Source organism: Austrofundulus limnaeus, unplaced genomic scaffold (assembly GCF_001266775.1).
Source record: "Austrofundulus limnaeus strain Quisiro unplaced genomic scaffold, Austrofundulus_limnaeus-1.0 Scaffold114, whole genome shotgun sequence".
Taxonomy (NCBI): domain Eukaryota; kingdom Metazoa; phylum Chordata; class Actinopteri; order Cyprinodontiformes; family Rivulidae; genus Austrofundulus; species Austrofundulus limnaeus.
In genome coordinates this window covers 644576-658732 of record NW_013952516.1, presented here as the reverse complement: position 1 = coordinate 658732, position 14157 = coordinate 644576, and the positions used below count along the sequence as shown (strand labels likewise).

At 41.4% G+C, this 14157-nt stretch overlaps 1 protein-coding gene across 2 annotated transcripts in view; it reads left to right on the top strand.

Moving 5' to 3' along the window:
- ssh1a (slingshot protein phosphatase 1a) overlaps positions 1–13780 on the top strand; it is a 17477-nt gene extending 3697 nt beyond the window's left edge. Inside the window, exons 1-14 of one of the 2 annotated variants that reach the window (XM_014014353.1) lie at positions 3710–3957; positions 5592–5692; positions 7448–7512; positions 7902–8023; positions 8310–8378; positions 8563–8628; positions 8854–9048; positions 9146–9239; positions 10189–10317; positions 10453–10499; positions 10592–10738; positions 10867–11067; positions 11179–11863; positions 11946–13780. In XM_014014353.1, the coding sequence (XP_013869807.1) occupies positions 3860–3957; positions 5592–5692; positions 7448–7512; positions 7902–8023; positions 8310–8378; positions 8563–8628; positions 8854–9048; positions 9146–9239; positions 10189–10317; positions 10453–10499; positions 10592–10738; positions 10867–11067; positions 11179–11863; positions 11946–12998 (3072 nt within the window). In that variant the 5' untranslated portion in view covers positions 3710–3859 and the 3' untranslated portion in view covers positions 12999–13780. Of the gene's footprint in view, positions 1–3709; positions 3958–5591; positions 5693–7447; positions 7513–7901; positions 8024–8309; positions 8379–8562; positions 8629–8853; positions 9049–9145; positions 9240–10188; positions 10318–10452; positions 10500–10591; positions 10739–10866; positions 11068–11178; positions 11864–11945 lie in introns of those variants that run through there. The other variant, XM_014014352.1, reaches the window with a different exon arrangement.
- The last annotated feature ends 377 nt before the right edge of the window (positions 13781–14157 follow it).

The window sequence follows — 14157 nt, the reverse complement described above, 5'->3', positions numbered from 1 at the left end:
CTGGCCATCATTTGGGACTGAACCAGCTGATATTAAGTTGCACTGACATGGGGCAGGCTTGCTTTCAAATTACTGAGCGAGTTCAGCTGGTGTCTTGGCTTTCCATGCCTTTTTACACCTCCCTTTCTTCATGTGTTCTATACTTTTTCCCTGTGCCATTCCACATTATTACAAATAACTTCATTTCTGGACATTTRTGGTTTGATTTCTTTGTATGTATGGATCACTTGGGTTGTTACCGACATCTGGTGAAAATTTCATGTCATTAGCAMCTCTAGTAATATATTTACTGGGAAAAAATGGTGACATGTTCAATACTTATTTTACCCGCTGTATGTTATAGACACGGAAAGCATGTATACCTAAAACGAAGCCACACACAATTGGATGGTGTTTTAACACAAATGAGGTAAAGCAGTGAGAGAGATTTAATTTCCGTTTACAGCAGATTTGCACAAGAACTTGTCAGCACAAAACTGACTTGTCAAGATGGTACAATGATAACAGGACAAGCTTTTATGTGTCAGTCATGTTGACGGAGTTCTTTGTTCTTTTGGGTTGTTTTTTTCCATCAGTGAAGTCTGCTGTGTGGGGTTTGTTATATTCCTCACAGTTATGGGAGAAACCTTTTCTTCTAAATATATTTGAAAGGCATGAATCATAAAGAAATGAAGCACTGTTTCTGACCACGAGATGTGGCCTACTAACTGCTCAGTTTGATTTCCGTTATGCAATATCCTATGTGATATCCCCGAGCGATGCATGATCTTATACACAATGCCAGTCTTGACTTGCTTCTAGATGTCTTTCATTTTTTTGAAGGGCTCATAAGCCACATTATGCAATCAAGCTGGCAGTAAATTTGTTTTTATAGAATAGGCTTGTTGAGCAGTGTTTAATTTGACAGACAGATTTATCAGGGTGAACTGATCTGGTAAACCAGTTGAAAGGTTACATCTGTTGATGGACAGCTGAAAAGCTGCCAAACTGGAATATTTGTACTTTCTGTTCCTGGCTGACCTTAATGATGAAAAGCCCATATAGTTGACGACGACCAACATAAATATTGGGCTGGTGTTTGTGGCAATAAGCCAAAGTATGATTTCACTTACTCAGCTTGTGTGCAAAAGAATTGAGCAAGCATCATTTAGATTCAACTTGTTTAATGAGTGTAAATTTAATGTTTGGTTGGAGGAGGATGTGCTGGTATTTAGCACAGAGGGGTCAGATTGTAGAAGACAAATGAAGGTTTTTATGCCTTCACGGGACTGTCTCTGGTTTTAAGTGTAGAAACCAAGAAGAAACTAGAAGCACTCGGAGAGTGCAAACCTCCGCCAAGACCAATTTCCCCCATCCTGTAATAGAGTGAATGCACAAAAGCAGAGATGGAAACACATTTGCTGAATAAGTTCTGACGTAGTGAACATTTAAGCAGGCAGGATGCACGGAATTTCTTCTCGGTGGAGTCGAATGTGAAAAAAAAAAGTCAGACTCGTCACCCGACGTTATTCATTGTCAAACTGGTGTCAGATTAAGCTCCTAAGTTTTCATCAGTCACATTCCACCGTGTAAAACGTCTGTTTTATCCCCTTGTATGCGTTTATAATGGTTTGACTCTCTTTATAAAGTGCTTCCTGGCTTCCCCTGTCTCCAAACTTTGAGGCCCGGCCAGAAGCTCTGTGTTTACAAGCGTAGCGAGAAACTGTTTTGGTTGTTTCGGAAATGTGGTGTGTTTGAGGAAATGGGAAAAATGGGTTTCATGGTGCAGTCAAGCCCTTCCTGGTCAGAAAACGTTCTCTAAATGYGCACCAAATGTGTAAAAATGCGTACATTATGGCAAAAATTATTCATCATTAAATCTGGTTTTGACATTACTTTTATAAAGTTTGAAGTCCGTGCTGTCCAATCCAGTTCAAATGAACACTGAAAGCGCTCACTGTTTTTTACAGAAGCCCTGTGAAAGCATCACAGCTTTGCCGATCTCAGAGGATTAAAAGAAAAAAATTCCTGTATCCCCATCGTGATCCAGAACATCACCAAAATGTATTGGTGTGTTACTTGGGCCATTACACACATGTGGTAAAAATGTCATGACAATCCATCCACAAGTTTTTTGAGTAATGTTGTCCACAGACAGAACGACAGACAGATGGACATACACAACCGAAAACATTACCCCCTTGGCGGAGGCAATAAAGGCTGGAGCAGAAGTCCCACATCTCAGTCTTTCATGTGTGCTTTTTTCTCCATCAGTACAATGGTGTCATTTATTTTTTTGCTTTGCCCTTTGACACCTGAGGTGGTTCCTCCCTCTTGTTCCCCTCCTTCTTAACCCCTTTCGTAGGAAAATGCCAGTATTAGGCAACAGACAACCCCGAGAGAAAGTTTTTTTTTCTTTTTTTCTTGTTGTGCTTGTGTCTGGAACACACTCCAAAGACCATGACTAAACCAGCCTGGTAACAGGCTCTTTGTATCCTCTTTACAGGGTGACTTGGAGCAGCTTTCTCTCATACCTGTTCATGTAGTGACTCAGAGCTCCAGCTTAGAGGACATCTGGTCTTTTTTACTCCATTTATTCCATTTATCTGGATACAGACAGCGCTACAAATCAAACATTCATGCTGTGATGTGCTGCCATTTATACCAAATGCTTTTAAAACTTGACCTCAAATTCAATGGAAGTTCCTTTTATCCTTTTATTTCTCTCTAGTCTTTCTGGTTCTAACACAGAACCACCCAGAGCTCTATATGGACTGTCAGTGAGCCTAGAAACATTTGTTAAATACTGCTGGTGATTGTCAAATATTGTCCGGTTGCTGTTGGGTTTCCGTGAATCATCAAACTCACCMAGTTCAATAGATGTTTCATTATTTWTGTTTGGAGATTTTATAGATTTGTGTCTGAAGAAAACACAAGTTTAAAAAAATCTTTAATCCTCTAAACATGGTCAGTTTTCAGCTGTATTTGTGTGTCTATTTTCACAATTATATTTCTCARTTTGGTTTTTCATACTATTTACCTATTGTATAAATATKTCTTGTTTTTTTAGGGTTYAAAAGGTATGTCCTCTGTAACCCGYTATAATCCCAAATAATCTCAGACTGTGTGTTTGATAGGGGTGCATGTGAGTGAATGACAGCTAGCACTGGCCACTTGAAAGCAAAGACACAAGCTAATCCCTCCTTTATAAGCCTGCGTATAATGAGATTGGGGAGTTCTGGGACGATGCCAGTTCTTCTCGCTGCCTGTTCCACCTTTGCTTTGCTCCTGGGTTGAGATCTGTGRAGGCTGTACCCTCGAGTCTGTTTGACCAATATCTGCTTCTTTCCTCCGGAGAAGTTCTGCTTTGTAAACACAGAGAAAAGGAGGCTTTCTCATTTGGTGTAGCTGATTTYACTTCAGGATCACAAACTTAAGAAGAAACTCATTCTTCACTTTGTAATGATGCTGACCTGAAGTTTAAGGGGCGAACAGAACTCTTCGACTCATGTTATGATCAACTCTCTAGATTCTCACCTGCAGTCTTGGATGTTTCACCGTCATTACTCTACTAAAGAATTGTCACAGGAAGAACYGAGCGAAGGACCTGGGACTCTGGTTGTGTGAGCCTGAGGCTGCAGTGTATCCCTGCAGGCGGTTGGCAGACTCAAGCGGAGGCGCTCCGATGAGGGAGGAGGAAGAGGCATCTGGAGGGAGTGGCCTCTGAACTGACGGCTCTGCTCTACAAAGCCTCACAGATGAGGGCAGACACAGTTTGTCACTCAAAAGGACAAAACCGAAGCCACGGTTTCTTCTTTCTCCACAATGAAGAGCAGATAGCTCGCACCAGAGCGGCCTGGGTTTCACTCCGGTCAACAGGATGCATCTGGTCGTAGAACCCATTCAGGAGGTCGTGATGAAGATGCTGCCGTATTTTGTAGAAAATGCTGTGTTGACTCAGAGGGAGATCAACCGCATGTGAGTTTTGCTGACTTTTCTTAAACCACATTATGAGAAGTTGCCTCATTACTTTAGTTTTGAATTGTTTTAGGAGCAAGTTCCTGTTCATTCTTTACTGAGTATGTACAGGTGCATTCAGAGTTATCTGCTAAAGTTTGCTTTCAGAGTCAGTTTGCTTTGATACAAGACATACTTTCAGCTCTAACATTTGTGGAGAAGCTGATAACAGGGTGCTGCAGCAAAGGAAAGAGTTGAGCTTTTGGTGTTTAGATAGGGTGTCTGTAGTTAAGGCAGCTGTTGATTTACACTTCAGAAGTTACACACATTTACAGATTAAAAAGGAATAATTAACGATAGGTGCATACACAGTTCTGAGTCGCAATGAGTCACCTGCCCCTTTTTGGTTGTGATATAGTAACCTTTTCCTCTTACAGTTGTCAATTTCCTGCCTGTTGACCCTTTTTGAAACTTTATCAAACAGAAAAAAACATGATAAAAATGTACTGAAGTGGCACAAAAGCTCTTGTTAAAAAGTGTCCACCCCCATGCCTTGTCACTGTAAGTTTTTTTTTTTTTTTTTTTTTTTGCATTGCTGGGGGCGGCCAGAATTTATTGTGAGGTGTACAAAATGAAAGGCATTGTTCCCACAAAATGCTCAGTTTGGTTCAGGCCTTTTTAACCGTACGTGGGTTTTGAAAGTCCAACCAGCGGGAGCAAGATTATGGAGCAGTTTATTCAAAACTAAAAACTTGGAGTCAGTTTCTCTTTGATATAGATGGGATAAGTCTCCTTAAACTTTTTAGTTTTGTCTCTCTGATATCAATAATGGGCATTTTCTGAACGAAACAAGTTCTTTTTTTTCGCTTGAAGCAGCAATCTCTTATTACCTCAATAAAATGATGTCATGAAAGCTGTGTGAAAAAACAGGTTTGTCTTTCGGGGATTCAGGATTTATTTATTTTTTTTAATTTTGTCACTCATCACTTCTGTGTTTTCCTAATGATGACCTGGTTTTCCAGATTGCAGACACAGAATACCTGTTGCGTGTGTTCCACCCAGCTGTCAGCTTGATTTAGGATTGTGTTCCTATTGTTTCTTCACTGACATGGAATGATTGAATTCAGCCTGGAGGAATAACTGCACTTACTTGTGTTTTTTATTTTTTGTTGCACTTCCTTAAATATCTCATCTGTTTCTAGTTCCAACGCTTGACCTGATAAAGTCCAGACTTTGATAAATTTATATAAAGTGGTTATTGAGGCTTGTACAGTCATGGTGAAAGGTAAGCTTCACAAAGAGTTGCATTCTGTGTTGCATTCTCTGAAGGCAGCAAAGATCTGACAAGTCCGATCTGAGCTCAGTGCTTGAATCCTGGTGGCTGCAGGATGAGGTCTGCCTCTGTAACGTGGCAGCTTGGCTTCTCTTCTGAGCTGTGGAGTTAATTCACCAGAAGCGGACATCAGTGATTTATAGTTATCTCATTGGTGCTTTCTAACTGAACTAAACCCATCTGCTGAGGTTCTTTTTTTACTGTTTGGTCTTTTTTTCTTGTTTAAAGTGATTGCAATGAATGTGCATCTCTTCCTCAAAACTCAAAACACATTGTAATGTGTTTCAAGTTTTGTAACTTTTCTCTCCCTTTTTGTTTGCAGCCTGAGTGAGAGTTTCTTTATGGTGAAGGGCGCTGCTCTCTTCTTGCAGCAGGGAAGCAGCCAGCAGGGCCAAAGAGCACATCCTCCTCACAAACATGCAGGTGAGAATCACAAAGAAGCACAATTCAGCGTTCATCATCACTCTTCGCATCAGGGTCGTATTGAGCAGCGTCACTGTAAAATAAGGTCAGGTGCTGCACTCATTAGCTCTGCAGCAGATGTTTATAACTGGGGTGAGAAGGCTGGAGGCTGCGTTGTTGATAAGCATGTTCCAGACCTGTAGCTTAGGCAGATTAGTGCTTAAATCCAGCGTATGGTGGCCCTCTGAGCAAAACTTCTGTTGATGATTAAAGAAGGTCCTTACTATTTATACAACCTGACGTGCTGTTCTAACTCTAACTTTACAAACTCTACAAGTTATAGGACTATTTTTAGCATTCATTTATAGTCTTAGTTRACTTCATATTGTTCAAATCATTTGTATTCTTCTGCAACAGCTGCTTTAGTTTTTGCTAACTAAAGTAAATGAATGGCTAGTGGAGATTGTACATTATATTGCTTTGAAAGCATAAGTTCACAAGACGAGTTGGGCTGAATTTCCTCCTTAATCAAACTTCTTTTTCTTAACTTTGAAAACCACAGTAGTTGCTTTAAAGTTTCACGGCTAGCCGTGGAGTCCAGTTAGTTGCGTGATGAGATTTTACCATCAGCTTGCAACTAAACTGCTGCCAAGCCGTTTGGCAACTCGTGTCTGAGGCTGGCAGCTTTGTCCATCTTTACTGGCCACTTCGTCAGGTACCTCACATATTTGCCTGGCGTACTTTGTCGTCAGGAGCATTTGCCAGGGGAAATAGCTGTGTCATTTCTCAGTACCTGTGGGATTTGACCAAGAAGTGGGAGACAGTGAGGCTGACACATAAGAAGTTCTTGATGAAAGGCCTTCTTGTTCTTAAAGGTGCTGCCACACCATCACTGACAAGTTAAAAATAATGCTGTAGTTTGTAAAGTGTAACTCCAACATGTCTGGCATTAGATAGATAAAAATAGATACATAAGATAATTATATTATTAAAAACCTGGCATTCCTTGAAGAAATTAATTTTGCCCTTTGCCTTTCATGCCAGAGTTTTAGCCTAAAGTGACAGTGCCTTTAGATCATCTTACATTAACAAATGAGTTAATCCTAAAAATGACAGCGCAGTTTCATCTTGAATTGGCTTGGCTCCAAAAGTTAGAACTGTAGATCTGCACTGAATGATTACTTTCTGAAAGTTTAATCATAGGTAGTTTAGTGGTTTGTTAAATATTTGGCTTACCTTACAGACAACATGGACAAAAAAGCACAAACCAAAGTCAGAGAGTTTCTGTTTCCGCACAGCTGTTCAGACACACTCTGGGTCTTAAAGTTTGTCTGTTTTCCTTGTTGTGACACATTTCAACATTATTGTCTCGCTGTCGGATGCTACTTTTTCTTGCTATTAGTCCATTTCCACACCCTGTTTTATTACCCTGCTCTACATGACTCAAGGAGCAGTGATAGATGTAAAATGTAAAAGACAAGTTCTTGACTTAGAGTTTTGAGTTTGATAGATTTTCCCAACTTATTGATGTTTTTAGCAGTTCTTTAATGTAGTTGTTTAACAGCACATCACTTCATAAAATTCCCTGATTTCCTTTCACCTTATTGTTTTGAGGCATTTAGGTTTTAAAAGAGGTGTTTGTGAGAACAGTGTAATGTTTTCAGCAGACTACAGCAGTACTGTGTTCAGTTTATAAGATATCCAGCATGAATTAATATTGTCTGTTGAAAGAGATTAATTTGTAATCACCAAACAACTCACCATCTTCCTCAACAGGTGACTTACCTCAACACCTGCAGGTGATGATAAACATTCTCCGCTCAGAAGACAGAATCAAACTGGTAAGAGTCGTCATGTAGACACATAGAAACAAAAGAAAGAACCCAAATAAAGAAGTATTAGTTCTTGTCTGAAAACCTGATTTTACAAAGCCATCCAAACTACATGTTAGTTTTACACTTGTTTGCTTATGTTTAATTTACAAGTGGTTTAAACATTAAGAACCTTGTAAAATGTGTCTGGTATGTTGGAGTTAGCTGCTAGGTTTCAATCAGTTTTGTATTGGCACGATGAGAGTTTTGGTTGCAAATGTGAAATCTTAATTTTTTAATTTAAAACTTCTGTTTCCAGTTAATATACAGTATACGTAACAGTGTTGTCATTTACTGTATATTTGTTGTGCAGGACTAAAGCTGTAAACCCTTTAAAATAAACTGTTTTCACTGTGCAGGCGGTACGTCTGGAAAGTGGATGGTCAGATCGTGTTCGGTACATGGTTGTGGTGTATACCAGCGGGCGACAGGACACAGAGGAGAACATTCTTTTAGGGATCGACTTCATCAATAAAGACTGGTACAAAAACAATTAGTATGTTGTTACAAAATGATRATGAATTACATAGAAAAGAGTTAACTTTGTGTTTGCCTCAAGTTTAAAGTATTTATTTTCTTGTGTCCAGAAGATTAGGTATTCACTGAGCTGTAATTGGCACAGGGATTTTAAGAATTTTAATGGAAGGACATAATTTAACCATGAGAAAATTTTTGCTTTTGTCATTTAGCTATAAAAAGGCTTTTTATCAAAACTTCTCATTCATTTGCATTCTGTCTTTTTGTCTGTTTTTGCTTTCTCCCGCTAGCAAAAGCTGTTCGGTCGGCATGGTGCTACCTCTGTGGAGCGACACAAAGATCCATCTGGATGGAGACGGGTGAGCTCCCTTCAGTTTTTGTGACCCTTGTGATAAGGACGGGGAACACAGCTGCAGCTCTGTTTTTTCCAATTTTTTTACCCAACACTGCCTCAGTCCTATAACACCAGATGAGCTCGATCTACACAAAGCTGCAGTGATCTCCGCCTCAGGGACTGACCCGTCTGTTTCATCTGCTCCTCAGGGGTTTTACCGTGAACACGGCGAGTCGGACTCATGTCTTCAAACCCGTGTCGGTGCAGGCAATGTGGTGAGTAATTATCAATGCCCTGAGTCACAGTGGCTGTCTCTAACAGTTGAAGAATAATGGAAGAGCTCAGTAAGCCTCCTGATTCTGCAGTGATGCAGACTGAAGCAGTGCTGACTCATTGTGCCACCTGCTGGCTGCACTTTGCACAAAGCCAGACTGAACGTTTGACTGATTCTTTCACTGTTGTCTAATGTTCATTTTTGTTTCTGATCGACAACAATCTAGGTCAGCCTTGCAAGTGCTGCACAAAGCTTGTGAGGTGTCGCGAAGGTTTAACTACTTCCCTGGAGGAATGGCTCTCACCTGGACGGGCTACTATGAGAGCTGCATCACTTCAGACCAGAGCTGCATAAACGAGTGGAACGCCATGAAAGACTTGGAGACCACGCGACCTGACTCACCCACCATGTTTGTCGACAAGTAAATTGACTTTTTTTTAGAAACAACTCTTTTTGTGGAACTGTAACTTAATATAACTTAATCTGTATTTTGATGATTGAATTTTAATGTTTTTTAGGCCTTCAGAAAGAGAAAGGACAGAGTGCCTTATTAAAGCCAAACTCAGAAGCATCATGACATCCCAGGACCTAGAGAATGTCACCTGCAAACAGGTAAAAGTAACAAAACAAAGCAAAACCTAATAAAATGCTGATTGTGTTTAGTTTTTTTCTGTTGCTGCATTTACATTTCATTCTTTTATTTATACAGACCTCAGTCCTTTTGTTTTTATGCTACCCATTTGTCTTTAATGCAGACTTGATTGTTACTCTGAGTATGCAAAAGATTAGGTATACATGAAAAATTTGTCCTTTAAAAAACATATCTGAAATGCATATCTAAAACTAAAAATTTAAATTTCAACATTACCAAAATAGATTAGAAAAACATCATTATAGTTTTAGGCTCATTTTCAAATCACTACTTATCTCTTGGCAGATCCAATACAACCTGCAGATAAATTCAAGTTATAATGTTTTTAGTTTAGCTGGTGCTCAATACACTTCATAATTTAAGTTTTATTACTTTTTTATGATATTTTGATTAGCACAATATTGCAGTATTCTTATGATCATTGTTACAGCATGTTATCTGTGTTATAAATGGATGCTTCTAGGTCAACAGACTTCTGCACAACCAAGAAAAGAATATTTACATAAAGGACAAACGTAACAAACATGATTGGTTATTGTGGGAAAAGATTCAAATTTTTACCTCGTCTGATGACGGCATTTGTTTCTTTGGGACGTTTTTATCCACAAGCTTCTCTACAGATATTAAGTTTGACCTTTTTAGCCTGCAGACCTTCAGTTTTATCTGCAGCTTTGTTTTGACTCCCTCAGTCTCCTTAACTGTTACATCAGAATTTTTAGCAGTCAAATTACAACCTTCAAGCACTTTGAAATCTAGCTGTAGCCTCCACTCATTTCCAGGAAAAAAAGAAGACTTGATGAGTTCATTGGTAGTTCATTGACATCTGGAAAAAAAAAACGTTTGAATGCATATTTGCTGTAAAACCAGTCATACAGAAATCAAGACATGCTGTTTATTTCTTTATTTCAGATCCGCACAGAGTTGGAGCAGCACATGAACTGCAACTTGAAGGAGTACAAAGAGTTCATTGACAATGAGATGCTGCTCATCCTTGGCCAGATGGACAAAGCTACTCTCATTTTTGACCACGTCTACCTGGTGGGAAAATTCAAGTTGTCTTCCCCATTTACAAAAACTGTCTGCTGTACTTAATAACTGAGATAAATTGTTTCATTTTTATTTTTATTCCAAAGGTTTTTTTTAACACTTAAAGGATTAATCTTTTTGTTTCAGGGATCTGAATGGAATGCATCTAATTTGGAGGAGCTGCAGGAGACAGGGTGACTTAGAGCTCCACACAAAATATACATTTTTATAATGATTCAAGCAAGAAAAGCAATACTGATGAATTATCAATTATTATTTCCTCCAGGGTGGGTTACATCCTCAATGTGACCAGGGAGATTGACAACTTCTTTCCAGGGACGTTCTGTTATCACAACGTTCGTGTGTACGATGAAGAGGCCACCGACCTGCTGGCACACTGGAACGATACGTACAACTTCATTGTGAAAGCAAAGTGAGTTTTAAACTCACCTGTTAAATACACTGATGCTTTATCTCGACTCTGTTTATTGTAGTTGAAAGCCTCTGCAAAGGTGGTTCACGTATTTATTGCATAAATGACCAATTAGTTCTCATTTCCAGAAAAAACGACTCAAAGTGTCTCGTTCACTGCAAGATGGGCGTCAGTCGGTCTGCCTCCACTGTCATCGCTTACGCCATGAAGGAGTACGGCTGGTCGCTGGAGAGAGCTTACAACATTGTGAAACAGAAGAGGAACATCACTCGACCCAACCCCGGTTTCATGAGACAGCTGGCAGAGTATGAGGGCATTTTAGATGCCAGGTACCGTCCTGAACTGATAYGTGTGTGTGTAGTGTTATAAACTGCTCGTCTTTTAGATTTTGGATTTTTTAACACATTTTTTGCACAAATTATTTCCTTTTTCCCCCCCAGCAAACAGCGACACAACAAGCTGTGGCATCCAGATGCAGACTGTGAGATGGCAGAGGGTCAGCAGGGGTTGTCTCAGTGTTGTGGAGAAGAAGGAGAGCATGTGGGTCTGGAGCCAGGAATGTCTCCCTGCTGCGAGGAGGTGCTGCCCGACAAAGGTGCAGCATGCCCCTCCCCATGCAGGGCCGTTGCCCTTGACATCGATCCCGCCTACAACAACTACTACTTCCGCCGACTCCCTGACTCGGCTCTGGACAGCGAACCGTCAACGCCGGTGCGTGGTCCGCCCCTCCTCGGCATGGAAAAGGTCTTTATAGAAATTGAAGACGTGGAACGAGACGCCCTGCTGGACGACGAGGCTTTCGACGGACGAGAAGGCCTTCCCCTCCCCCACTTTGGGCCCACTGCAGAGGGGACCGCCGCACAGACCTGCAGCCGAGGCCCCGAGCCCCTGGAGGAGCTGCGTCTCAGGCTGGAGTTCAGCACCGTGGAGGAAGAGGATGAGGAGGACATACGGAAGGAGGAAGCAGAGATGGAGGTGCTGATGCAGCCAGACGATGGGGGAGGTGGGGATGAAACACAGGATGTGGAAGTAGAGGGAGATGCAGAAGGTTTCGGGATGGATCTGGCGACCCTCAATGAAAATTCCAACAACAACAACAACAACAACCGTTGGAGCACTCAATATGTAAGTTTGGGACACACTTGAAAATAAAAAAGATTCTAGCAGCTAAATGTGTAATTCATCTGACTTTTTTATGTTTTTTTAGGAAAACGCTTCCTCCACCCCTCTTCCAAGAGAGGCTTCTATGCTGTTTGGGTGTGATCAGAAAGAAGAATCTTCAGACCCAGGTTTTTGCCTTAATCCCTGCTCTCCTCCTTTACTCCAAAGTGCTTCGTTCCTACAGTTTCATTCCTCTGCTGACGGTCTGCGGGGCCCTTGTGGGCCTCCGTGTGAAAGTGCCAACTGTTCAGCCTGCCTACCCAGTGCTTCACATGAGAAACAGCCAGGAGAATCACTGCATTTAGTTCAGCCTGTGGACAATGGCGATCGCTGGACAGATAACGCCGAGCTTGATGACGCCCAGTCTGCAGCTGCCTCGGAGGTTCTCCCAGAGCTGGTGAGGGCAGATCTGAAGGAAGCAACGCCTGCAGTGGCTTGTTACGTGGGCCAACAACAGGAGAGCCTCTTACAGCTGCGTCGTTCTGGGCTGGTCCGCCGTCGCGCCGAAAGGCTGGAGAGACTTTCAGGGCTGTCTGAGCAGAGCCTGCACTCTCTGAAGCCTTTCCACGCACGCCAAAAGTCCAGGAAGAGTTCCTCTCAACACGACRACGACGACGAGTTCTCCAGCTTCCCAGGGAACTTTGCTAAATCAACACCATCCCAAGTGCGGTTAGAACCTCTGATGGTGCCACTGACCAATGAAGCCTTGTTAGGGRTGGTGGGGTCTGGGTTGCTCACCCCCACCTCCACCCTGACACGCAGCTCCAGCAGCGACAGCCTGCGCAGCGTCAGGGGGAAGCCCGGCCTCGTGCGTCAGAGGGCACAGGAAATCGAGACCCGCATGCGACTCGCGGGCCTCACCGTGTCCTCGAAGCTGAAGAGGTCCAACTCTCTAGCCAAGCTGGGCAGCCTCGACTTCTCCTGCGAGGACCTGTGCTCAGTCTGCTCCTCAGATGCGGGGACGCTGCTGCTGCTGTCTCTGTCGCCAGAAACAGACCCGGGCATGGAGTGGGACTCCCCCGCCGCCTCGGCGCTGTCACCGCCCTGCAAGAGCTTGCACACTCCAGAGAGAGCCCTTCCAGGTGAGCCCAGAAGCTGACAAATGACGTGGAGATCCTACATATTTATCTACTCCATTCACATTTTCATCCAGCACACTGTGGGACTGGAGAACCCTGCACAGATTTTCAAAACAAAAGGAGGAAATAAAACAAGAACAAAAATAATAATAATGCCAACTGTTTTATAAGGAGGATACACTTCTTTGGCCACATTGCTTCTTAAACTGCTGTTCAGAATAATGAGTCATATTGCTGTATTTGACAAATGTGTTAAGCCATCAGTTCACCTCTAACTTTGAGTCATGGACAAATAAGTGCCTTACAAAGAGACCCAAGGCACAGATCCATGAGACACAAGACGGTACAAGTCGTTCTGTATCTGCTATCAAAAGGCAGGTGGTTCCACCTACAAGATTGTAACTGCATTCATTGATGAACTGGAATCCCTCAAAGAGTTCGAAAGAAACCAAGTCTTGAAACAAAGTTAGAGTTTATCACAGAATTTTGTTAAAAGGATGTAAAATCAAAAGTTTACCTCATGCTGCGTCCAGTGCCCAGACGGAAACCAGGCCATTGTGTATTTTTGTCCCTTTAGCGATGCCAAGTTAGTAGAGTTCTAAAGAAGCTGAAAATTTCCACTAATCTTTATAGGAAGTTGAGCTGAGGGATCTGGGAAATATTCCAAACTGGAAACATTCTACAGGAATATATGAGAATTTGGTGGAATTAACTGAAAATTGGGGGTAATTTTTAAAATGATCATATTCTAACAAAACGAACATTTTGTTTTGTCATAGGCAGTAGATAATTACATTAAAACATAACTGAAATATATAGATTTATGTACAGAAAATATAAATCATTCTCACAACTCAAAACAAAACTATTACTATTTCTATCAATCCCAACATTACAGGTGACAGTTTATCATTTTTTAGGGTGCAGTATGCCTCATTACTCAGCACAGCCATGAAATCTGGTAGTTTTAGTCAAAACGGTGCTAAATTTTCCTCATCTATATTTACAATCTGTTGCAGACATTTAGTATTTTAATTTCTGGGTTTATTCCCACAAATTCCTATTAATTCTCATGAACAGTTTCCAACTTTGAATTTTCTCAGAATTTTACCACCCTGAAAGTTAAGAGAGGTGAAATAGATCTTTAACGCAGAATTGTGCRTTAATACTTTAACTTCA